At 39.3% G+C, this 27,329-nt stretch overlaps 1 protein-coding gene across 3 annotated transcripts in view; it reads left to right on the forward strand.

Annotated features, from left to right (window-relative positions):
• DCAF5 (DDB1 and CUL4 associated factor 5) overlaps positions 1 to 27,329 on the forward strand; it is an 80,817-nt gene that overhangs the window by 16,812 nt on the left and 36,676 nt on the right. For all 3 annotated transcript variants that reach the window (XM_075712606.1, XM_075712607.1, XM_075712608.1), the window contains exons 4-6: positions 1,637 to 1,776; positions 6,680 to 6,809; positions 26,505 to 26,718. In XM_075712606.1, the coding sequence (XP_075568721.1) occupies positions 1,637 to 1,776; positions 6,680 to 6,809; positions 26,505 to 26,718 (484 nt within the window). The remainder of the gene's footprint in view (positions 1 to 1,636; positions 1,777 to 6,679; positions 6,810 to 26,504; positions 26,719 to 27,329) is intronic.

The following is a 27,329-nucleotide window of genomic DNA, read 5'->3' on the forward strand; positions in this document are numbered from 1 at the left end:
ACAGAGAAATATAAAACCTTAAATGTTTTTGAGTTGCCTGACTCCTGGTTAACCTAATTTGGACATATTTCTTGCTAGGTTTGTCCAAAGCCTTTTTCATTGAACTGATCAGTGTACATCTGCCTTTCATCACACATTATATCTACTTCTTGTATAAATCTTACATGAGAGCTGGGCAAAAGTAACTTTGTCTTACTCTTCTAATGCTTTCTCAGGAATATTATGTTGTTTGCCAAGTTTGATTTGGTTTGACTTTTGGGGGTTTGGGGTTTTTTTGGGGGGGTGGTTTTTGTCTGTTTTTTGTTTGGTTTGGGGAGGGTTTTTTGTTTGGTCTTTTGGTTTTGTTGTTTCTTTAATTAAATGTGGAAATGTCAAAATTTTAGATGCTGGCGTTCATTGTGTTTTGACTTTTCAAGCTTCTACAAGATCTTTGTCCTTGACAATTTTCTATATAACACTTTTTTTCCAGCTATGTCTTGCTTAGATGTTTTAACAAGTCTTTTTGATATGTATGTATTTTTAACTTGCTTTTGTTATCAGGGTTTTTTTTTTAAGGTATGCTAAGTCCAGTTGTAATACCTACAGAATTCATTCCTCTAAGGCTATTTGCATGATCTTCTGAAAGAAACCTTACTAGTCTGACACACTGAATTCTGATTGATTTCTATAGAAAATTACTCTGTCTTCTTGAATGATAACACTTGGTCTATCAACTGCTTTTTCATACTTTTAAATGGCTTTTTCCGATACTGCTTTTTTTGGCCTTTCTGTTAATGGTCCATGAGACAGAATTAGTAGATCTGTCACTATGTGAACTGGCATGTGAGCAAAACACTGATTTTACGTGTGATCGCTTTGGTGGCATTTCCATGAGGTATGGGGATTGTATACAGCATGTATTCTCTAAAGAAATAAAGGGATTTTGCCAAAGAAATAAAACAACCCCAGAATCTTCTGTCTTAGTATTTTAGCTTTTGGCCTCTCCATGCCACTGTTTCCTCCTTGTTAAATGATCTAGAAAGTTGGGAAAAGAGCGGAGAATGGGCTTTTGCCTTTTTATAGCTGTGGAATACCTGAAATCTAGGTACTTTTGGGGGAGTTATTTTTATTTTGTTCTTTTTTGCTGCTTTTTCTACATGGAAAAAAATAGGTCTGGTCTATCCTGAGGAACCAAGAAAACTTATGAAAAAAGTCAGCTGGAAAGTTGCACTTTTGTAAGCTTCAGCTGAACTTTTGAACGATACAGAAGCCTGTATTAAAGAAGGAACTTCTGTCTTGTTTTCCTTTTTACATTAAGTAGTAAAAATTTAGCCCACAGGTCCCAAGACCTCCTTCCCTTTCCCATTACCACCTCCCAAGCTTAATTTAATACAACATGATTTCCATAGCATCTTGCAGTTTCTGAAGTTTTTAATGTGTGGGGTTTGGTCTGAGGGTTTTTTCCCCTCACAGTGTGACATCTTGGTCATTCTACATGGGCTTTTTGTTTGTTTTTTACTCTAATGAAACACAAGGGTCTTCTTATGAAGTTACATAAACCTGACGAAGTATTACTAGGGACATAAAGCTGTAAATACTTTGCTTTTTAAAACAGCAGAAGAAGGAAGAATGATAATACTGTGTGTCTTTTTTCCAGCACTGAGACCTTGGATGTGTTTGCCCATGAAGATGCAGTGTACGGCCTTTCAGTGAGCCCAGTAAATGACAACATCTTTGCCAGTTCATCAGATGATGGCCGGGTTCTTATTTGGGACATCCGAGAGTCTTCCCATGGAGGTGAGATCTGTAGATGGAAAAGATCATTGATTTAGCAAGAATTTGGGCAAGGCAGGGAAGGGAAAAGTTATGTTTACCTGGGACAATCAAGACACGGAGTGTTGGAGAAGGGTGAAAGTGAGGCATAATTATTGTGGCTGGTGATAGGCAAGCCCTGGTCTTTACAGTTCAGCGTTACTGTCTTAAATGACTTCATAAAGTATCAGCATATAGTGCAGGCTAGCATAGAACTTGGTATGGACAGGTTTTAACTTGAAGCAGTGGAGGATATGTTTCTTTAATAAAAACGTCTTGCTAAACTTCAAATCAATTAGGAATGTGGATTTTTTTTGTTGTTTTTGTCTATAGCCTGGGATAAAAAACTTTTGCGTGTTTAGAAAGCTGTTATTTTGATTTAAATAATTTTCCAAAGCTATTTATATACTTCCCTGTCACACTGATAATTGTTCTTATGCGTAATGTTTTCTGGTTGTGTGGAAACTTAGAGCCCTTATGTGATAACAGGGAAGTTGAATTATTACTTCAATCTCTGTTTTCTAAAACAGAACTGAATACTGTTGATTTATGTAACAAACCTGCAGCTTCTCAAAACACTGCAATCTGTGTTTTTACAGCTGCAGTTTTAAGGCTGAAGAATCTCAGTTTAGAACTGTAGTTATATAAATTTGGAGAAGAATACTTCAGTAATTGAATTTCAGAATATGAACACTTAAGTAATACTTAAGTAAATGAAGTTGTGAGTTTACCCCACCCTAAAGAACACAAAGCTGAGAATTTAAAACTGAGCAATCTGCAGGAGTACAGAATCTGGTTGCCTCCCTTCATAGCTAAAATAAACTTCCATCTTTTTTTGTAAGCTGGTTAAACGCAATTGTCTCAACTCATAGTTTCTACTGGTCTTACAGGAAAGTTGTCTATGGCACTGAAATCCAGTTGTTGGGTCAACGTTGCTGTTTAACTGAATTAGCTTTTTCCATACCTAGTGAATTTGATAACTTTCTAGACTGCCATTTTGTCCCTTTTTGACTAGGAAATGAAAGCTGAAACAAGACATACTTTATAGTCTCACAGGAGTCTTTTAGAGCCACTAGTATTATGAGGGCTTTATTGAATGTGAGTGACCAGAATTAGGTCTTTCTTGATAAGCCCCACCAGAATACTTGGAGTAGATTGCTTATTGATGCCCTCCCTACCCCAGGCCTATTGCTTTTGTATAAATAAAATGTAAACATACTAGCACTGCATTCAATTTGCAGTAGTCTGAATCTTATTGTGAATGTGTGAATGTGAATATGTGAATCTGATTCTCTTCTGCAATTGTGATACCCCTTATATTTTTCACATCTGGTAGTTTTATTAAAACGTTCTGAAAAACAATGCACACAGTATATGTACATCACAGACTGTAATAAAAATATCTATAATGTCTCTTCTCTGTCTTTGAAGAACTTACTAATAACCTCTGCCTTGCTCAGAAGTCCCTCACTAGCACAGTGAACTGTTGCCTTCCCTTCAGCCAGTTTCTTACCCCATACAACTCCCTTTGCTAATCCCAACTGCCTGTACCTAAATTTGATACTATACCACATATGAATTTAGTCCTCATTAGATCTACCACTTTTCTCCTGTATAAGAAGTCAGTTACTCTATCAAAGAAAGAGATCAAATTAGTCTGATGTGACTGATTTACCTTTGGTAAATCCAAGTGTCACTTCATCCCTATTTTTCTGTTTTCGTAATATCCAAGTGATGAGACAGATGCTGAATATGGCTTCCAAATTAGAAATGGTGAAATGCTCCTTTATTGCCTTCTCCTGAACTCTACACCGTAAAGGTCTGCCTCTGTTAGGAGAGCTACCTGTTGCTGACAGTGGATGTCAACAGTTGGTGTGACTGGATGCTTAAATGCATCTGTATGAAGCTGCTCAGTATTGTAATCTAATGTCCAATCTGATCTGAGTTTCTGAAACTGTATGAAGTGAGGTTTGTCCTTCTTTGTTGTAGTTAAACCTTGCTACTCCTTTTACTGTTGCTGAGACTTTGAATGAGAAGGCTTGTTTCAGCTGGGATAGAGTTAATTTTCTTCCTAGTAGCTGGCATAGTGCTGTGTTTTGGATTTAGTATGAGAATAATGCTGATAACACACTGATGTTCTAGTTGTTGCTAAGTAGTGTTTATACTAGTCAAGGACTTTTCAGCTTCCCATGCTCTGCCAGGTGCACAAGAATCTGGGAGGGGCACAGCCAGGACAGCTGACCCAAACTGACCAAAGGGCTATTCCATACCATATGACTTCATGCTCAGTATATAAACTGGGGGGGGTTGGCCGGGGAGCAGTGATTGCTGCTCGGGGACTAGCTGGGCATCAGTCAGCGGGTGGTAAGCAATTGCACTGTGCATCACTTGCTTTGTTTATTCTTTTATCATTATTATTGTTACTTTCTCATCCTCTGCTGACTTATTAAACTGCCTTTATCTCAACCCACGGTTTTTACTTTTTTTCCCATTCTCTCCCCCATCCCACTGGTGGGGAAGGCGAGCAAGCGGCAGTGTGGTGCTGAGTTGCCGACTGGGGTTAAACCATGACAAGGCTGCACCAGTGAAAATAGAGTGAAGAAGTGTTGGCTGTGGTACATTTGGGGATTTTTTGGAGCAGTGTCTTAGGTTCTCTGAACTTTAAGTAAAGGGCTTTTGCCTGTTTATATAGGAGTCCTGAGTCAGCATTTATGTGAGCCCTGCCAATGTTTAGTACAACATAATGCTTGTCACTGGGGTAATCCCCTAATCCTGCAGTGGTATTGTCATGGGAATAGGTGCTATGCCTGCCAGTGTGTAAGTACAGTTAGTTACCCAGAGTGGCCAGCTCATTAAAATCTTGCAAATAACCTCCTAGTTTAAAGTAGTGCATTAAAAGAAGCTGGAAAGGGAGTTTCATTCCCCTTCTTTTTCTCCCTGTCTTTCACTGCTGAGTGATTTATGCAGTAATTTTTATAAACCCACTTTTAATTTTTGTTGGATATGGTGTTGAGCTTCTCCCTTGAGAAACATTTTCATACTCCAGTGTATAAGAGCTAAAATTGTGAATGAGCATAAAGAACAGTAAAAAAAGTAATCCCCCTACTTTTCATTAAAGTGACTTAGTGCCTCATTAGTTTAGCTCCTGTAATCTCTCTTTAATTTGACAGGCTGAAAGGCAACTTTTGATATCTTGGAAGAAAACCGTGGTACCAGGCCAGGCTATTTATAATAAAGGGGTGAAGGAAAACACCAGTAATTAGTGACAATGATTTGACTAAAGAAACGTACACAAATTAAAAGTTTATTTTAAAAAACAACTCCTTTATTTGGCAATCTGATGTTGTCTCTCCACTCAGCTAATGCAGGCCATTGCTTCTCAGTGGGGGCTGCCATTTTAATAACACAGTCTTTTATGTCCCAGCAGGGATCTGATTTGATGATGGGAATGTAGAAGGTCAGTTTTGGTGTTAAACCTTATTTGGAGCTGCTGGCAGACCAACAGCAATCTCTAAAGTCTTGGGGTAGGCTGGCAGAACAAAAGTTTGCTCCTGTTCTTCCCTTTACCTCTGCCTCCTGTGACAATTAATAGCACCAGTGAGCTTCAGCCGTGGTCAGAGACCTTTGTTTTGATCACTGCTAAATGGACACTAAAAAAGAAAGTCTCTGTGACAAAAAGCTTGTAATAGAGCGTAAGAGGGGCAGGACAAGTAAACATTAATTCTGTCTCAGTTGCTTGATGGGCAGTAGTTTCAGAAGGTAGTGGGAATTTGGGAGGGTTATCTGTTTAACCATGTTTTCTATGTCTTAATGAGGGATATGAGGAAAGAAAATGAAGTACCTGCGGAGGTGCTTGTGGGGCTAAATGTGCCTGCACGCAGTGGCTCAAATAAGGGCAGTAAGAGAGTCTCCCAAGCACGTGAGCAACACAGTGGTTGCATCAAAGCAAACAGTGAACGGAGAAGTCTGGCATAATCCCTGGCTCAAAACAGGCATTGATTCTTGTTTCTTAGTTGAGTGAAAGAGTGGCAGCATGCCACGAAAGATACACACAACAAAGAGAATTAGCCTGTGCCTAAAGCCATAAAGCTAGCAGAAAGATACAGAGAAGGATTACAGAGTCAAGGCTTTTTCCCACTCTTCATGGAGGCAGCATTTTGACAGAATGAATAGGACAGAGTAGCAGGCCAAACACAGTCTTGTTACTAATCAAGCTGAGAGGGAGGGAGTCTGAATGAGCATGTTTTTAACTCTGTCTGAACAGCAAAAGCCGACTGCTACCATTTTTATGCAAGAGGAACACCCTTCTTGTCTACTTGTACAGCTGTTTGTACAGCACTTAAGAGGTGGCAGGCCTCTTTTCCCCGGGGTTGGCAGCTTGCTTTGAGCCGAGTTCCACACAAACTTTATTTCATTTTTTGTAATATTATTCTCCCATATAAGCAATTGCTGCTACATTTACAGTTTGGGTGATCATCAATGGCTCTGGAAGCTTCCAGGTATATATATTGCTAGGCAACTTCCAGAAGCCCCTTCTGTGTAGTCCTTGTTAGATGACTGTTTGGTCATGAACCTTAAGAAGATTCAAATACTTTATCTTTAAGTGGCTAGTTTTAAACTCTGATAACCTTCCATAAGCAAAACATTGTCTTGAAATCCAGTATGTGTCCTTTTCCATATTTAGACAAAGTTAATGTATACGTGGGTGGATTTTGAAACCTCGGTTTTTATACTGCTTTGGATGTGTCAGCTTGAGAAATGGTTTGAACATGTCTCCATATCTCCAGATCTTGTTATGCTGTTTCCATATTAAGCTGCCAAACTCATTGCATCGAACAGTTGTATGCATTGTTTGTTCTTATGTCTGAAATGTCAATTTTTTCAACAGAGCCCTTCTGCTTGGCACACTACCCATCAGCCTTTCACAGTGTGATGTTTAATCCAGTAGAACCCAGATTACTGGCTACTGCCAACTCTAAGGAAGGTGTGGGTCTCTGGGATATTCGTAAACCTCAGAGGTAAGATCTGGCTGTCCTTGTCTTGCGTCGTGCTATTTCTTTCCCTTGAGAGGTGATGGCATGGCACTCTCTCTCTTTTCTTTCTTTTTTTTTTTTTTAAGTCAGACTGTATGATGGTAAGATGCAGAACAAAGTTAACAGCAATGTTAGTAATGCTGAATTAAATTACTTTGCATAATTAGCATTCTTCATACATATGATCTAATTTGATTTAAAATGGGGCTAGATCTTCAGTGTTAGGGTAAGTGATTTTTTGGAAGCCTGCCAAGCCTCACCGCTGCAGATTAACCTGGATTGTTGTGTCAAGTTCGCATCATTATATTTGGCACTGGCTTGCTAATACTGGAAGAAGCCATGGTGGGCACTGTCTGGGTTACAGTTTATTTTTTCTACCCAGCTAAGTTTTCAGTGGCTGACTAGAGATTGTGGTCAAGGCAGCTTTCTACTGAATGATTAAGACTTTTATATGACTTCCTAGACACCTGGATAATCAGTTTGGCTGCAAAATGTGCTTCCAGATTCGCATAGGATTTTAAACAAATGAAAGAAAGAGAATAAGTTTGCAGTATGAAGTGTGGTTAGACTGGGTTCTAAAGTGGGCGTATGTGATGTCTGATACTGGAGTTTTGCATGCATGAGAGATTAAGCTTCTGCTGAAGTCTTTTTCAGTCTTTCAGATTTTGAGAGTAATTTCCTTTTTTTTTTTATCATAATAATCAGGAAAAAAAATTTGAGCACCTCAAGTAAATATTCGCCCCCCCCCCCCGCCCAACTTTTATGTTTACGTGTTTCCAGTTACAAGTGTAAGCATAGAAAGGATAATTTCAAAAAAGTGAAAAGAGTTGAAAACAGGTGGTACTTGTTTTACAGTGCAGTAGCCTCAGTTGTTTAAAATCTTCTGTAGTGTACACTTGATTCCCTCCTTACTGGTGAATTTCTTGGAATATCTAGAAGTCCATATAACTAAAAATTCTTCTTGAGTTTGTACTGTAGAGAGAAAAAGCAATCTCATATCAAGTTAACTATAACTGGCTTAAAAAAAAATTCTAAAATGTTTAGACATCCATTACAATAGCAACCAAATTATGATTTCAGGAGGGTTTGTTATTCTTAAATTGATTTTTATTTTTAAGCTTGAATCAGAATTTGTGTGCTGATGCTGGTAGCCCTAGAGCTCGCTCACATTTGTAAAGTTTGCCAGAGCCCTTGTTGGCAGCTGTTGTAGTCTGCTATTAAATTTAGGTTTAATAAAATTTAACTGGAAGGGAGTTAGGAAGTTGCCTAAGCTACCTTCTCTTATCCTTGTCAAACTCTTTATGTCTAGGTCTTAGTACGTAACTTTCTAACATCAAACTAACTTCAGCATTTACTGGATAGAGGGAGAGAAATACAAGACATTAGGGTTATTTTGCTCTTACGAAACATATTTCTTGGGTTTTTTGCCATAAAATTTCTGTCATTTTAACTTCAGTTCATGCCTGTTTTTTCCTTGTGAACTAATATGGACAAAGTCCTCTTGCCAAGCCAGCTGGCCTCATACTGGTTTTGCAGGATTCTTTGTTTTTGAGCTTCTACCTTAATTTTGTGATTTAAGAACTTCCGCAGGTTGAGTTGGTCTTGCTTTCGAAAGGGAGTTACACCAAAACATTTCTCTCTTCAGACATTTATTCTCAGAGTATGAATATAAAAGGAATGATGTTAGTAGAGTGGTATAGCTTATATCAATAGAAATTCTATATGGATGCAAAATTTAGGTGAAGTCTTTCACTTGGGTAGCAAAGTGAAATGGAATCACCCCTGGAAAGGTTGTACAAGGCTAACAGGAGTAGAGAGAGGAAGTATCACTAAGGATACAACCATTGACCCTGATAAATGCAGGAACAGATTACTTGAGTAAGGAATTCTCCCTTACAAATTTTAACATCTGCTTTCTAATAGCAGAAATAGTGCCTTTTTCTTATTTTTAGCTATTCTCATTGAGACTTCAATCTCCAAAAGTTTCTCAGCTTATATATAAAAGTATTCATGAGGTATTGCTTGGGGTGGTAGCAGCTATCAGGTCATGGAAACTCAGAAGATCTCCAGTCTAGATGTTATCCTGCCTTCTTCCTCAAGTCTCAAACACAAGGCAAAGAGTTTGCTGTGAGCTTGTTGGCAGCTATTGTGTGTGTATGGGATAATAGTCTGTGCTCACGCATTTAAGGACACACATTTTTAGCTGTATTGTGGCATTGTTCTTTCTAATGCCAAATATAAAATAGCTATAACAGAATTTAATTGGTAATGCTTCTTGGCAAGTAATTTGTATTTCTCCAGGTTTAGCACCAGTGTAAAAGACTTAATAACCTTTGACAAATCTGAATTCTACAGTCTTTTTTTGAATTATGAAAGGGGAGTGGAAAGGGTGCCTTATGTTACAACCTCTGGGTTGTCTTGAAGGCCTCACATAAATTAAATCGGTGGAATTTTGTATGCTTACATCTGATGGACAAGAGCTACCCCTTTCTGGTCCTAGTCTGATCAAAGTAAATCTTTCCAATTAAAAAGCTAAATGGTGGGGTTAAACATCATACCTTGCAACTACAGTGCTGAAATTCTGAGGTCCATAGGTGACACCACTTTTTCCATGCATAGGGGAATGTGTGCAACACCCTTACTGTACAGCTGGACATACACCATGTATACCATGCAGCTGTTTCCTTAATCACTGAATTTAAAGCATTTGCCCCTACTAGGTGTGGTGCATTGTGTAAAATAGGCACATGCTTCCTGCTTGCAGCCTGCTCCCACAGGACTCAAAAACAGGAAAGTGAATATAGTTAAGAGACAGGCTGCTCCTCGCAGAGTAAATGCTGTTGGCTGGTATTCAGAGCCTCAGACTTGGGCTGAGCAAGCTGTAACTTAAATTAATGCAGGTGATAAGTCTGCTTTCAACTGCCATTTTCCTGGGACAGCCATCAGCTTTCCTCCTCTGCTTGATCGGAGATGTGCCAAAAATATGGAGAGAGGGGTATGCTTGGCTGAAGGAAAGAAAATGTCCTAAAGCACTCTGCCACTGCAGTTTGTTCCTACGAAACTCTCAGGGAAGAAGACTCTTCAGAGTGAGCTCTTGTGTCCTGCTAGTGGGCTGCCAAAGCCAGAGTCCCTCATATTTAAATTAGACTGGACTTTTAGTCGTTACTGAAGTAACAGAGCATTTGGCAAAACTTCCACTGGTCTCTGCAGATCTGGTTTGCTAATCTAGAATGATGGAACTTAATTTTTAACATATTTGGGGCCAATTCACTTTCTCTTATGAGGAAACAATTTTATTAAGTTGTAGATCAGCTGAGATATGATCCTCACTCCAGTGAGGAGGTCAAAGCCAGAATTTAGATTTTCATCTGTGTGTTTTAGTTTGCTACAGTCTCTTCTGGGAAAAATACACTGTGAACTTCATTATCAGGAGAAAAAAGGGGTTTTTTGTTGAGGATGAAGTAATCCACATAATGCTGTAAGTACTTGTGATAGACTTTACATAGAACTGAAGTTGGTATGTGAGGGAGTTTGTGTATATTTTCCGTATTCTTATTAATAATAATTAATTCTTATTCATCATAAAAGAACACAAAGTGTAGTTTCAGGTAAGGTATGTGCCAAAAGCATTTTGGCTAATGAATTTTATAGGCAGAATGGGTTAAACAGCCCTGAAGTTCTCCATAATCTAGGGATAAACAGGAAGCTGCCTGTGTAACTTGCATGCCAGAACACTAGCACAGAAAAGAAGGGCTACTGCATCTGCTGCTTTTCTCACTGTCAAAAAGTCTGCTAATGGTGGAAATCCTTGCTTCTCTACAGATTTGTAGCTCTCTTTTATGCTGTCATCAGTATACAAGAAAATGTAACACTGCCTGAAGTGTAAGAAGGGTGAGGGAATAGAGGCTTTTGGGGGACACAACGTGGAAGTATTAACTTGCTGGGATTGTTGAATAGCACAATATATAACTAGAGTATAAAATTGCTAGATCTGTCTATTCCTTCCCTAGCCTGCCTTTTTATTTCCATTGCTGCGCATGAACTTAACTTGTGAGGGACTTGGTTTTATGCCGTAAGCTGTCAAGGGAAATTCCTCCTTTCCTTCAGTACTGATGTAATCCCTCATAATACTGGTACTGATGTAATCCTTCATAATACTGTGGCCATCGTGGGAGTTTTTCAGTCCTATTGGTCCACCTGTGGTGCTAGCAGAAATGGCTATATCAGGTAAACTTTATCTGTTTTGTCACGCTGTATGGTAGCGGGGTTTTGATTAGGGGTTGAATGGGTAGAAAGAAGGGTAAGAAATGTAGGTACTTTCAGGTGTTTGCCGTGGATTGCCAAAATAGTAACTTCCAGTGGGTTAAGCAGGGCTGCAGCACTCCTCCAATACGGGAAAGGTGAAATGGTTATATGTAGTTAATAATTTGCTGCTAGTATACAACTTTATGTAAAATTCACTTACCCCAACTACTGTCCTGTTCTCTGTCAGATCTCAGATGGAAGCAGAGTTAAACTGATGCAGCCACTACTTGGTTTGCTTCGTAACTGGAGACTGTTCTGGGGAATCCTGCTGCTGCTCCCCTGCAAAATCCAGAAAGCAAATGAAAAGCTTGGAATTCCGAAGACAAGGGATTTGTGGCCAATAGCAGTACTGTAGCTAGCAATACCTTCACCTAACATGTATTATGGCCAACAGCACTGGTGTGGCAATACTCTTTTACAGATACAGGTGAGGTTTGATAAACCCACAGGATTCAGTTGGCCTTTACTCATTTGGAGGGGATCAGGCTTAATGCTGAATTCGTGCTTTTAATCAGCAGAGGCTCCTCAGGTGAGGTATAGTTTTTCTTTAACTTCGTTCAGCTTGATGATGCACTGTCAGAAAAGGGGTGATTTGCTGTTAACTTCTAAACTTGTATGGCAGTCAGTGGAATATGGCTAATTGTGCAGTTTTAAACTAATAGCTCTGAATTTTCAAAATCTTGAATGGAGTAGGGATATCCTAGTAGGTTAGAGAATTTAGATATAGATTCCACTGCTTGTCAGAAACAAATGAGCTGCATCTACTTATTTATCTGGAAAATCTGAGGATTTTTACACCAGAGTATTTTTCTCCAAAATACATAGCTCTTCTCCAATTGGGTGATAGGTGAATTTGTTTTCTAGCTTGCTGTTACATGCCTCCAGCCAGGAGAGTTGGTTTTATCTGGTTCTTTAGTCAGGCAACACTAAACACCTCTACAAATTAAAATATTTTTAGTGTTAGAAAAAAGAGTCCTGATTATGAGTAGGTTTTATTCAAATACTGTGAAATTGGTTAAGTTTCTGATGGGAAGCTGGGAGTGCTGTATGTTTGGCTACTACAGTGAAGAAGGTAATTGAAAAGCCAGCATTTCTTGGCATGCATGGGGAAATTTAGAGACAGTTGCACAGCTCTGAATTGTGAAAAGTTTAGCTCACTTCAAATAGTAATAATTTGATTAGTCTTGCTGTCTGAGTCAGGATACAGAGGCGGATTCATTTTTCTTTTTTCCCAAAGTTCATTCACAGCTTGATATCTCTTCTCTCTCAGATTTAGTGCAGCAATTGAGATTCCCCCCTTCTCCCCCAGTGTACTAATAAGATCTGAATGTGGTGGGCTGGCTCCTCAAAAATAGCATATGAAGTACTGTTAAAATAGAACTAATATAAATCCAGCATGATTACAAGTTGACTAGTGATTCTGGAAATCTAATTTTTTCTACTTCTGGAACGTGTGAGTAGTGCTATTCTTTCAGGTGGACGTTAAACTGAAACCAACTGTATTGTTTCTTTTTTAAAAACAGTGCATTGAAAAGCTTAAAATGTGGTCTTGATAAATGAGGCTGTTGTAAGGCACTCATACCACTAGATGGGGTCTGGAAGCTGTGCCTTTTTTATGAAAATTAAAAAAGGCAAGTCTGTGCATCTTAAACTGTTTACAATAAAATATGTATTGCAAATATGTATTGTTACAGAATTGCTGGGGGCAACTCAACAAGTCAGTTTACATATATATTTCAAGCAGCAACTATGTAACTAGCTATTTTTAGGTACTCATGTTCTCCCTTCTTCCCCTTTTCCACGCAGCCCCATGCCCATCTCCTTTCTGCAGGATTCAAACAGCTGCTTTTTTCCCCTAAGAAAATATGGTAATTATCCCCTTAATGCTTTCTTTTCCTATGTTCCCACTACCCCTGTCCCCTTACATCCACTAATCTGGAATTTTTTGAGATCAAAATGATTATTGGCCTGTCCTATTAATGACCATCACATACTTTTAAACTGGTTTTCATACTACAAAAAGGCTATTCACAGAAGTGTTTTCTGCTTGTGATGGGAGTGTTGAGCTTGTGTTTTTACACAGTGGGATCCATTTGTGTGTCCAGTTCAAGGGTTAAAATGCTAAGTCTTGGGTCACTATCAGAAATACAGATCTCAGGGCATTTTTGTGAGCCTGGGAGGGCTTATCTAAAAGCTCCCAGGCCCTCATTCCTGCTGTGTCCATTGCACTAATTCTGTGGTTGACCTGTTTTTTGAGCCAACTCATCATGCTCAGAAGTTAGAAAACTAACCTGGAAAAGCTTTGTAGCTTTCTTACGGCCTACCAAGTTTGAACTAGGTTCAGGGAGGGCCCGCTGAATAGCATAGATGATGGAGAAGAGTCAGGGAGGCCTGTAAGGTTGAGAACAGGAGATAAGAAAGCAGCAAAGACCTTCCTCATTTGAGCAGTGAACTATTAGATATGTTCAGCTTTTTGTGGCATTACTGTTTTACTTGCTTCACTTTCTTTTGCTACACTAACCTTCCTCTTTCTTGTCTCATCAGCACGTTCATTACAAAATAGAAGAGGTGAAACATAATCAAAGTTGGGGGTGATTTACCTTCCAAGGCTGCCTGTTTCATGAGAATAAACTATAAGCAGAGAGTGTTTATGCTTGACACTTGACTCCTTATGTTCCTGAAGTACAACATAGTGTTCCAGGACACTGGTCTTGAGTGTTGAGTTCTGGGAACACTTTTGTCCCAGAACCCAAGTACTGGATTCAAGCTCTGAGTCAGGTGGAAAAGCTTACATGTGATAGACCTTTTTAAGATTCTTCTGAAAGTTCAGGAGGCCTGTGCTGTCTGTGTAGTTACAAGTCAATGTGCTCAAAAAGTCCAGTGATGAGTTAAAATCCTTGACCGCCAGGACAAACCTGGTATCCCTTGGTGACTGTAAACCTTATGGCATATTTTAAAAGCTAACTTGATCATACAAGTCATAATAAGCCCAAGTTAAAGGAGTGTCAATTTCAGTGTTTTCCATCAACACTTTACAGACAAAGCTAAACAGGAACATTAATTCAACTTTGATTTCTTTCTTTCTATTGGCTGAGGAGTAACTGCGGTTCAGAGTCTTTTTAAGCAAACTTTTTTTTTAGCTCACATTAATATTTGTGTCTCAAAAAACACCAATCAAGAAGGTTCTCTTAATGGACTTCAAACTAACATCAAATTTGCCTCCTGCACTGAGAATTCGGAGGAAGCGAACTCCCAAGCTGTGGATGAGGAATACCTGTTGTTAGATATGAGCAAATCACCTAGTGATTCACTCATTAAATAGTGAACAAAATATAGCGATGGAAGTGTCTGCCCTGTAATAGCCTAATTAGATTTGGGGGGGATCTTGAGGGAGGACTCTTAGCATGTTTATGAAAGTCAGGTTATGTTGATCTTGCCAATGTGAGGAGGACTTCTAAGGATGTGGCTGTACTGTGCTGCTGGTCTCCAACTGACAGTATGTTCTCTAAAGTCTTTGTCTTGAACAGAGTGTTTTCTGCCAAGTGCTAATTACTAGGTGTTCAGCTTAGTACTTGTGCTGCAAGAAAACACAGTCCAACTCTTAAAACAATGTACTGAATGCATAGCTTCTGGTCAAAATCTATGGGAAATCACAGGTACTCAGTACTTCCGAAAATCCAGTTCTTGGCTTCTGGTTGCTTTGCCTTATAGTTCCACTTGTTTCAGTCAGTTCTCAGCCTTTTTGTCGTGGTTTAGCCCCAGCCAGCAACTAAGGACCACGCAGCTGTTCACTCACTCCCCCTACCCCGATGGGATGGGGGAGAGAATTGGAGGAGTAAGAGTGAGAAGCACTCCTGGGTTGAGATAAGAACAGTTTAATAATTGAAATAAAGTAAAATAGTAATGATAATAATAACAATATAATAATGATAATAATAATTATAATATACAAAGCAAGTGATGCACAATGCAATTGCTCACCACCTGCTGACCAATGCCCAGCCAGTCCCCGAGCAGCGATCACTGCGCCCCGGCCAACTCCCCCCAGTTTATATACTGAGCATGATGTCATATGGTATGGAATAGCCCTTTGGTCAGTTTGGGTCAGCTGTCCTGGCTGTGCCCCCTCCCAGATTCTTGTGCACCTGGCAGAGCATGGGAAGCTGCAAAGTCCTTGACTAGCATAAGCAGTACTTAGCAACAACTAGAACATCAGTGTGTTATCAGCATTATTCTCATACTAAATCTAAAACACAGCACTATGCCAGCTACTAGGAAGAAAATTAACTCTATCCCAGCTGAAACCAGGGCACTTTTAAACACCTGATGAGTATTACCTTCTTGTTTCTGGATCAGTGTAATGGTCTCTGATGGCAAGAGGAAAACACTGTGTGTACTATATGACTTCTTTCTTGCGGGGGGTTATAGAATATCTTTGTACGATAATCTAAGGACGTAGAAGTCTTGCAGCTGGTTTATGTTAGATTGACATGCTGACATGTAGTTGGAACAGCTAGGTTTCAGGTTCACAAGTCCTTCGTCAGTTTTGAAATAGAAGTGGTAGCTGCCAGAACTACAAGCAATTTGAGAACAGTTCTTCAGTGTTTAGTTAGATGCATGTCAAATAGACCATCTTTGCAAGAGAGGGCTAAGTATTGCCTCTGAATAGAGGCATGGTTTATTTTGTTGGGGTTTTTTTTGTTGATGGGTGGGAGTGCAAGGGAAAGGGAGGAAAAGGAGTTGATGAGTATTTGCAGCTCTGCCTGTACCCCAGGTGATATTTATAGCCTGTTGCATAGAGAGGACTTTAGAAAACCTGTGGGGTGTTGTGGAAGGTATTCTAAAGTCATAAAACCAGCATTGTAACTGAGTCCAAGTCTGTAGATTTAGGTCTCCAACGGTTGCCAGTTTTAGTTTCCAGGCTCATACCTTGAAGGTGTTTGATCCTTAAAGATCATACCAGAAGAACAGAGACAGCAGTTATTTTCTGAGAAATGCTCGTGCATATGCTGAGTTTTATCCTTTCTAGCTTACCTTCCTGAGCTCACTCTAAAATGTAGCTGTTGCATAGTTTTATCTGTGTGTTATCAAGATGTCTGGTATGTTGGCTGAAATACTGAGCTTCTGGAAGTGCAAGTGTGGGACCCAGTATTGTTGATGATTGTGTTGCAGGGGATATTAATTGGGGGGGTAACCACAGGGTTTGCTTCTGACAATGAGTTTAGTGAGGTTCAGGGCTCTTTAGAGGCCAGAACAGGTGGATTGGGAATTTTCTCAAAGTAGCATCTTTGGTTGTAATTGTTTTTTCCTTACAGGTTTTTAATAAGATGTTACATGATGGCTACAGGAGTGGCATGGCAGGAATAGTATGTGGAGATTTAAGGTTTTTCTTCAACTGTTTTGCATTTTGACCCTGCATGTAAAGGAAAGAAGCTTGTGATTCTAATCACTTCTAATGCATGTGCTTTGGGATTGCCAAAGCCCCTGCAGATGGAGGAGTCCTCTACATCATTGAATTGGCAACTACCTGTTTATATTATTTCAGTGCAGTAGAAGTGTGCTGCATATTTCTGTTTAGAGACCTTTGTCAGTCCTGCTCTGAGGAGAGCACTATATTGATGAGCGCAGGGAAAAAGTATCTTGGCAACCACTTTTTCATTGTCAAGCTTATCAGTTCATTTCTTTCCCTTCCCAGCTCAACCATTTGTTGTGAATTTTGACTAACTTTATGCTGCTTAAAGTAATTCATTTTGCTAGCTTACAGTGTAACAAATTTTAAGTGCTATTTAGGCACTCACCAGTATGGGTCAACCACACCACCTCAAATAGTTCAAATTACTATTTGTTTTCTCTCACAGTTCAGGAAATACAACTCATCCCACACATGTACCATCCTCATCTGTTTTGGTGCTTTGCTGCTGAGGCAGCTAAACTGATCTGTGTCTCAACCTAGAATTTGAAGCTCTCCTGACCAGGTCCAACTTGGCATATTTGCCCCAAATAACACAGAACCTAAACTTAGATAATTTTTCCCCTATTTGTTTTCCATTATTTCTTAAAAGTTCCTTTTAATGTCATAGGAAGTGAGCTGATTGATGCTTAAGTTCATGGGGATTGAATTGTTCTTTTCTGGAAATCTTTGGGATGTGCTGAAGGAACTTCTGAATGGTAATGGCATCTGGAGGAGCAGTATTTTTGGGATGTCTTTTGGCTTTGTTTTCCTCATTGTAACCATAAATAAATCTCCAATCTGTTTGCTGCAGGTTTAGCCAAAATCAAATGACTTCTTTAGTGTGAGAAACATCTAAGGTAGTCTCCTCTGCCTTTCTAGTAGGGGGCCACTGAAGAAAAAAGGGAGTACTTGCAAATAAGCCTTTTGACTTCAAGCAAAGAGAGATGGTGACAATCATTAAGGCTTTAGTCATGCTGATGGCTTAAGCGGTATTTCTGCTGGGAAGACCACTTTCCTGCATGTGGACTCCTTTTTTTGTGGTTGCCATTTTCAGCCAGTTGATGCTTCCCCCCCTCCCTCTTTCTTTTCTTTTTCCCTTTTAAAGACAGAAGTGCTGCACTAAAGTTGCAAAAGATGTAAATCGGTGAGTTTATTGCTAGGTATTTTTTACTCTGAAGCAAGCGATCTTTTTTGTTGCTGGTGTGAGCACCAACTACTACGTGGTCTAGAAATACTTAAGTAAATGTGCAAGTCTGCTGAATACTGCCTGGTATCCAAGTGTGTGAAGCAGGTGCTGCAGTCTCTTTTTCCCACCTTTACGTCTTGTCCTTACTGCGGAATTAACTAGGATGGTACCATAGGAAGGGTACCATCTCATGTAGCTTCTGTTTTAGATGTACACATTCCTTATCTCATTTGCAGTCATCCTTTATGCCTGACCTTGTCAGTCCCTCTTGGGATAGAAGGTTTAGCTTAGCTTTTTCTATGTTTAGGCTAGTATCCTTCCTGTAGTGGAGTGTATTCAGGTTAGTCCACCTGATGTGCAAACTGAAGATCTTTGCAGTTTTTTTCAATGACAGAATGAAAGATTTTTTACTTTCTTCTAGCATCTCCAGATTTGTTGATCAGACACACAATTGAGTTTTGGAGTACTGAGGTTCAAATTATATAATAAAAATGTATATTGTTAGTGGTTCAGCTTTTAATTCTTTGTTGTTCTTGCATAGGGCTATGGTGACTCTTTGGTTTGTCTTTTTCTGCCTTGATTTAGTAGTTTTCTCAAACTTTCATTAGTTAAAATCACCCTATCCATTGCAGATAGTTAGCCCTCCATCATACACATGGGTTTTTTCTGATTTGAAGATTAAACTTGTTCACACCTACCAGCATCCCCACACTAGCCCTGGTTTGGTTCTGGCAAGACACTTTAAGCTACATACTGTCCCTTTGCCCTGTGGGATCCAGCTTGCTCCCAGAAGCAGCAGTGGCATTCAGGTTTATAATTTTCAAGAATATAAGTAGCTTCATGTGGTAAACAAGAAGTCAGGAAACCTGGTTTTGTTTCACAGTGTTGGGTAGGTCTTTTTACTGACCTCTCTTGCCCTCAGTTTTTCCTGTATCAAGGAATGGGAATACTGCCTACTTCAAAAGCCTCCTGATGCTTAATCTTTCTGTTACCTTTGAAATTCTCTCACACACAGGTCTTTCTAAAGCAAGAACTTAAAAGTGCAAAGTATTGTCCATGCAATGCAAACTTAAAAAGTATAAAATAGTAATCTGTTGTTCAAAAGAAGGTCTGATTTAATGGGTTTTTGTAGCCTGCTTTCTTAAGGAAATAGGTCTGTGATCATATAAGCCTTGCCCTAATCACCTTTATGCCTCATTTCAATGAGGATTGAATTAAAATGAGGAAAGGAATTAAGAGATACCATTTTTTGTTTAAAAAATGAAGTAATTTTTTTAAAAAATCGTCGGTGACTGAATACAAGGGAAAGATCCTCTTAGTGCATTTACTGGGAGAACATCTGAAATGTTAGTTCCAACCCTATTGTCAGTCCATGGGAAACTGGTGGAACAGCTTGATGAGACCAAAATTGTGTGTGCAGTTGCATTCAGTTTGCTTTACATGATAATTTCTATTCACCTTGTACCTATTAGAGGCAAAAGCTTTACTGATTCAAGACTGGACTGTGCTTCTGCAGGAGCATCTTGGATCTTGCCACTCTTCCTGTCAGAAGAAAAGCCTACTTTCTTGTTGCTGTTCTTTTCTTTAATTTCAGCTTTTGTAGCTTTGGTAAATTAAAAATTCATGCAGCTTTGCTAGGGAAAAGAGGGAGGGTGAGTGTATATATATTATTGGATGAGAGAACAAATCTGTGGCTGACGTTACTCAGTTGTTCATTGCATCCTAACGCAATAAAAGAATCGCAGCACAGAAACGTGTAGGAAAAAATGCTTTGTAGGCTGCAGTATTGATACATGACTGCTTTTGCATAGACGCTAAGGTGTGAAAAAGGATTTGCTCTTCAGGAGGAATTACCAACTTTTACACTCAGATTATTTTTCTGAGGTAACAATCTCTGGTATCTGTGTTCTTTGTGTTATACTGACTTCAGTGTGTGCTTCTTTTTGGAAACAGCTCCTGTTCCTTCATTTGGCCTAAAGGTCATCTTCCCATGCCATGTCTGGCTGTATTTGCATCTTCTCTGTCTGCTTATCGGATGGAACCTACTCCATTGTGTTTAGCTGGATTCATCTGAGCAGTGTTCTCTCACAGTCTGTATTCCATCCTACAAGGTACTATTTCTGAACAGGCTGAATAATGCACTCTGGACTGTAGAATTTAGTAGAAAAGGAGGAAAATGATCAGGTGACTTGCTAGCTTGCTTGTGGTTGTTGGACAGTTGCTCTTTACTTTGTATTCTCTACTTTCATTTCTTTTTTAATCTGGCTGTTTGGTTTTTTCTTTTCCTGCAAAACTATTTTACTGTCTACTAGATCTCATTTATTACAGTAACACCTAGATGATTCAAGCAGAGAACGAGAATTAGGACACTCTTGTGCCTGCTGACTCTCAGATCTATAGTGAGGGCAAGCCTAGGACAGTGAGAGTGTTTGGGAACAGGTCTGTAATAAGACCAAAACAAACCGTGGATAGAGCTGGAGGAGGATGTGAAACATTCAAACAAATAGGTGGGTTTTTTCTTGTTGTTTTTTGTTGTCATTTGCTACTGTTTAATTGCTGTAATGGCAGAGGTAAGCCTTAAGTCCTAAAAGGATGAAAATAATGCAGATGAGGGGGAGAGTTTAGTATACTTTATGCCTTTGCCCTTGTCATCCTCAAAATACTGAATTTCTGTATTTTTTTTTCATGTGAATGAAGGCAGAATAAAGGAAAACATAATGCTTTCTGGAGAACTGCCTTAGATCACTGGTGAAGTAACATTAACATTCAGTGATTCAGTTAGATCATAAGGGCCAAACCACACAAGCCTTTGCTGTTACGAGGCCTGGCTGGTCTGGGTACGTAAATCTGGTGATGTTTGTTCTTAAGGCTTCAGATTTTGAAGTCAGTTAACAGATAAGAATGTCTCTTATTAAAAAAATTAATAAATTATTGCCCTTCTGGTTTGGAGGGAAAGGTGAAGCTTCTCTTCACCTTAGAGCTTGCCACGCATGAAAGTTTATTAATGATGGGGGATTCCTTTTTATACTAATTTACATGTTCCTGACCCTAACAGTAAAGAGCAGGAATGACACATTCTTGAACACACGGAATCTTCACCCTAAATTCCCTACTTTTCCAGTTTTGGTGGATGCAGTTGATTTTTACTTGTATGTGCTTTTTGAAGGAAAGCAAAGGTGTTTAGTTTTGCTAACAACACACATCCTTTATTTTATTAGGTTATTCTTTAAAGTCTAAGCAAATACCCCTTACTTCCTGTTAAGGATTCTGGGGGATGTAGTTCTTGAAGAGAGTTCTTGTAAAGGTAGTGAAATAATCAGAATTAGTGATGACAAAATTTAGAAAAATGAGCATGTTACTGAGAAATAATAAAATCCTCAGTATGGCTTTTTAGTCTTAAGACACTGATGGGCTTCCTTGACATTTGAACACTTCTGAATACATGTAGAGAAACTCCATACACTTTGTCGTAACTTATCTGTTTTTTCAAAGAAACTATCTTGAGATTTCTGAGAGACTTGTAATCTACTTTAAAAAAAAAAAAGTATGCATGTGAATTGATCTCATGCTTCCTTTTCTACTATTAGTTAATTTGTCTCTAAGTGTTAGCTCCAGACTAAATAAGAATTGTGTGTGTCTTTACACACACAGAATAACTTTTTTCCAAATAAAAACCCAAACCTTTCTGCAGTTCTCCATGCCAAGATTGTTTGCCAAGTTTCATTCCAGTTCTTTTTGCACAGTTAGAAGTTCCTCAATTTTGTGGTTACAGAAATGCTGACAAACACAGTTGTACGCAATCGTGTGTATTAGTTACGAGCATTCAATTCATTTTTTCCTTTTAAGGTCATTCTTTCATTAAGTTAGTTTCACACACTGCTGTTTATGATATCAACACTTTCTCCCTTCCTTCCTTCCTTCTCCCTCATAAATGACGCTCATTTTCCAAGGACAGTGTCTGTACTGCAGTTCATTGTCAGATTTGTACCTTATCAAGAGAAGCTATTGAATGGTTTTATTTAATGGTTCTATTTAATGCTGTCATGCATGCTGCTTTTACTTTATTTCTACCAAGACACTGATCTTCTCTCAGTTTTAATGGCCACTGCCTGTTGCCAAGCTAACTTTTGAATAGCCTGGGTTAAGCTTATGTTACCATTCAGGCAGTCGACTTTTTTGAAAAGGATGAAACAACTTCTTTGTTTAGAAAAAGGGGAGGAGGAGGAGGAGAAGGAAATGCTTGTTTCAGGTATAGACTTTTCCTGTAAATTCTGCGTGCAGTGAGACTTGCTTCTTCCCTCACCCCACTAGCTGCCAGTAGAAACGGATTTATTTACATTAGTGGTGCTACTCTTGGATTGAAAGCCTTCCATTGTTTGGCTGAGCTGGTATTTAGTTAACACTTGAGTGCTGCCTGTGTGCAGCATATCCAGCTACGGAAATGACCATATTACACATAACTATCCATTCTCTACCTCCCTCAGCCTCCTTCCAGCTCCAGCATGTGTGTCTAGATTGTGATGTTCCATCTGTGGACTAAATATTTCTCTTAATCATACAAGATTACTTTTTTAAAAACTCAGAAGTGCATGTCTCTCTCTCTATATTGCTTCCAGAGCTGGTAGGCAACATCAGCATTCCACAGCTGGCTGGGTGAGCCAAATTTGGAAGCAGACTAAATCCCAGAGTAGTCTGGGTCTGGATTCATAAAGCTAATGCCTCTGGCAGAAAGGGCACCCATCTTGTTCAGAGGTGCCCCTTTAGGATTGTCTTCAGATTTCTCACAAGCTGTCATGGTCTGTGTCTTCAAGAGGAGAGTATTGCTTTTAGTCTGATGCATCAGTAAACTTTTAGTAACTGCAAGAAGGTGTTGCCTCTGAAATTCCTGGAGCATGCAATAAGGAGCAGGCAGAAGTGGCAGTTGAACATGAGCAACATAACCAAGCACGTCTACACTACCCCATGTAATCCTGTGGGAAAAAATCCAAAAGTAGCACTGACTAAAGGTACAGAGCAGCACCATGATGCAACTGGGAAAGTGGAGATAGTGATTTGAACACTGAACATACTTAAACACAGCTTTCCTCTTCCTCTTTCCTCCCCGCCCCAAAAAAAGACAAAGAGCAAAAGCTCAGGTTCTGATTAGTTTGAGGATCTTTAGAGCCTCTTGATTCAGACATCCTCTTTAGTACTAATGAATATTAGTACTGGTTTAATACTGTAAAATATAACGTAACTTCCCCCAGCTTCTTTCTTGGAGATGGCTGACTGCTTTTTTCCTGCAATTTTGGTGGAGATGGAATACTCTAGAATGGGCAATTATTTTTTTTTTTTCCTAAAGCCAGCATGGTTGTTCTATAATCAACTAATGGAAGATACTGAAGTCTTGGGGTTCCTCAGTTCTAAATACTGCTACCATGTGCAATGCCTGCAGTAGGAGGCAGAGAAAGAGAGATTTCTCAAATCCTTTGTGTCCTCTATTTGTGAGCTAGGTTCCTAGCTTTTCCACCAAGATGGAGCCATGAGCTGTACTCCCTCCATACCCCGCCATTATATTTCTGACCATATCTCTCAGGCGTTCTCTCGTGGGAGGAGAAAGAGAGCAAATACTTCTCCTCTGTTTGGGACAGGAAATGGGTGTTTGGGGGGTTTTCCTGTCAGTTTGTCTCTCTTCATCCCCACCTAACTACCTGCTGCCTCTTTTCATGGCTTGTTAAAGGAAAACACTGTGCAGTTAATTTAACAAACCCTTTCAAAGAGGCAGAGAGGAAGCAAGCAGGACACAGCACAGTGGGGAAAAGAGAGAACCCCTGTCTTGTGATTAATACAGCAAAATGCTGCACTCGGAGCTATAGAGTCTGATTTTTGGGGACAGAATTGAGGCAAGTGGGGAAAGTCATCAGCATGTCACTCTTATATGTGAATGGCAAATCACTATTTTAGCATTTCTTTCTCTATCAGCCAAACTTAGCCTGCTGCCTTTTTTATTAGTGTGGGGTTTGGGGTTGAGGGTGGGGGGCTGGTGGTGGTTTTTTGGTGTTTTTTTCTTTTTCCTTTGAGCCAAATGTTCAAGGAACTGCAGCACCAACTGTATTTTCATTACACATGTGGCTGAATTGTGTGGACTGAGGGTATGAGGTGGGCAGAGCTGTGGATCTTCTGAGGTGTCTTAGGTATGCAGCTCCTTAATTCTAGACTTCTTATGTGTGTATATGATCATAATTTCCGAAGTTCTAGCCTTTCTTACTTCATTTAATTTCTGAAGTAAAATACTCTTTTACAGCTTTGTTACACTAAAGTTACTGAAACACAATACAGAATTCAACTCCAAGAGGTGTTTTCTTTGATAGCTTTGACTGCTATAGGAGCTTAATGAAAACATCTGTAAGCAGAATGGAAGCTAGTTTAATATTACACTACTATTACTATAAAATATAATCTCAAAATATTTCAGGCAGGGCATAATAATAGTAACCATGGAAACTTTGCTTGAAGATTTGAAAGGATGGGGCATCTGGTAGGCTTGCTCACTTGTAGGCAGCAGAGAATTCCAGGTTGTGGTTCAGATTGAGGAGGAGAACTGGTAATGAGGACAGGGGCTTAGTCTTGGTGCAGCAGTGGCTGCACCTTAACGTTAAGTTTGGTTGGTGCATATATGTTATGGTGTTCTTATCCATGGTGGAGAACTCATATATTTGTATAGAAAAATTGACATTTCTTAGCAAAAAAACCCTCTGCGTTTATTTCTTCTGTGTGTTTTTTGGGTTGAGGTTTTGGTTGTTTTTTGGTTTTGGGGCGAAGGGGTTGTTAATTTTTGTGGGGTTTTTTGGGTGTTTTGTTTTGAAGGAAGCAGAAACTTCCACAGAAAAACATTTTTGGCTTACACAAATCTATCAGGGGAGGGGGAGGAAAAACAGTCATGTGTGTTTTGTGGTTTGTTTTATTGTTTGTTGGTTTTTTTAATGCCTGACTGAGTATTTTGAGCAGGCTGAGTACTTTATTGATCTTGATGAACAGAAACTAGGGCTGATGAGGGGGATCTTAAATCCTTGTCTCTAAGGTTACAGTTTCTAGTATTAAATTTTCTCATGTCTTTATTAAAAACCATAAACACTATTAAGAGAAGCTCAACAGCTTTGCCTAAGAGGAGGAGAATGCACATACATGTGAGAGAGCAGGACTTTTCATGCTGATACAGGCATTCAGAAGTTTTGGTGCCCAGCTTGAAGCTCTTACTAGTTGGCTTTGAAAATGTGACTTCTGGTTGCTTTGTGGCATCCTGGCTTTGACTGTTCAGTTCACAAAGTGTGTGTGTGTATGTGTGAGCGCAGTGTATTTCTAGTGCATTCATTATGTGGACTTTTCTACTTTGTTTTCGCTTTTGTTTAACTCTGGTTTAGGAACAATAGTTTTTTAACTCTACAGTATCTCATGTAATGATGCGTGCTTCAACCTGCATGGAATGTGGCTTCTCATCCATGTGGAGTGACTCATTTTTCACAAATGTTGGGGCAGAGCACTACATCAGAAAGTATAATGCATTAAAATCTATGAATAAACTTCTCTGTAGAATCTGCAAATTCTGTGCTGGCATGCCTTGTCTGGTCCAGAAGGTACATAAAAGTTACAGCTCTTAACAAGATTTGATAGGGATTGCTCAAAACCTGTTAACAAAAGGTCAAGCTCTGGTACTGCTTAAGGAGGTTTCAGTGATCACTGAACAAAAAAGGGATAAAACGTCTTCCTTCTTTGTCTCCCTTTCCATACACACAATCATTTCAAGTACAGGGATTGAATTAAGTCTTAAAAAAAACCCCAGAAAGCCTGTACAACACAAGTTGAATTTCAGGTATGCTTTGATTATCTTTAGGTTCCTGGATGGGGCAAATTCCATATTCTGTTACTGTTTTAAAGAGAGAGCCTGGAAACTTGTGACGCTTTGTTTTTGTCTTGTGTATGTCAGTAAGAACTGATACAAATATTCCAGCTCTGATCATACAGCCTTATATGGGACAAGGAAACTAGTTAATTCAACCATGTGAGAGTTTTAGGTAATAGTGTCATGTGGTAGCATAATTGTCTTGCCTACTTGCAATATTTTTAGATGAAGCAAGTTTGAGATTAGCTGAAGTGACTTATTTTAGCATTTCTTGCAATAACTTGTTAGTAAGATGGCCTTTTATTTAAGGCAGCTGGAACTGATTGTAGAGTTCAAACATTCTCTGATGCCCTGTAGAAACTTAAATAGAGGCAGAAGTGAGATAATGGTCAGAGTATCTACAATCAGAGAAAATACCATTCAGTGCCAGAACAGAGGGGGGAAAAAAAGTTCGGGCTGACTGGATTCAGATACCAGCTGAACAAAAAGAGCTGCGTGCTGGTAGGTTTAGTCTCAAATGCAGACATCCTAGAAGTACAAGAACAAGCCTGTTTAAGGCTAAGGCTACTCTGTGAGACTTTGCTCCTATGCAGAAAATGTATTTGTTATTAACAAAACTACAGGTAGTCTTTAACTTTACTCTTCAAAAGACTTTATAGTCTTAGCGTTTTGATAGTTTGTCATTTAGGTTTTGAATCACGTTTGTTCAGGAATTGATGCTTTGAAGCAGAAACTAAGTAAGATTATAGTTTACTGGGCTTGTTTGTTTGAAATGACTCAGTAAGAGAGAATTCTGTTTTCAAGTAGCTCAATTCATATGCACAGTCCATCTCACTTGTTTCCTTTGTCTTTTCCCAGTTCACTGCTCCGCTATGGTGGAAACCTCTCCCTTCAGAGTGCAATGAGTGTCCGGTTCAACAGCAATGGAACCCAGCTGCTGGCACTGCGTCGGCGCCTTCCCCCAGTCCTCTATGACATCCACAGCCGGCTGCCTGTCTTCCAGTTTGACAACCAAGGGTACTTCAACTCATGTACTATGAAGAGCTGCTGTTTTGCAGGAGATCGTGATCAGGTAATAAGCGAGCAATGCTGTCCGTGGTCTCCAGAGTTTCCATGAGTGTTGGGAAACACCTCTGTAAGGTTTCTTTGTTTTTTTCTGATTCAGGAGATAAAACAGGAGGCAGGACACATGTAGGCTTACCTCAGAACTGTTTTGCAACTAGGCTCTGAAAGAAGAAAAACATATACCAAAGCACCTGATAAATTTTACCTCTTGTTTGATGTGATCTAATACTTACTTGAAAGGTGATATTCACAAGGGTACTTCAACTCATGTACTATGAAGAGCTGCTGTTTTGCAGGTGATCGTGATCAGGTAATAAGCAAGCAGTGCTGTCCTGAGTCTCCAGAGTTTCCATGAGTGTTTGGAAACACCTCTGTAAGGTGTTCTGGTTTTTTTTTTTTTTTTCCCCTGATTCAGGAGATAAAACAGGAGGCAGGACACGTGTGGGCTTACTTCAGAACTGTTTTGCAATGTAGACTCTGAAAGAAGAAAAACATATACCAAAGCATGTTATATGATATATATACTGATATATGCTGATAAATTTTACCACATTTGATGTAATCTAATACTTAATTGGAAGGTGATATTCACAAGAAAAATATTTGCAGAGGCTTTTT

The sequence above is a fragment of the Pelecanus crispus genome, chromosome 6 (genome assembly GCF_030463565.1).
Source record: "Pelecanus crispus isolate bPelCri1 chromosome 6, bPelCri1.pri, whole genome shotgun sequence".
NCBI classification, from domain to species: domain Eukaryota; kingdom Metazoa; phylum Chordata; class Aves; order Pelecaniformes; family Pelecanidae; genus Pelecanus; species Pelecanus crispus.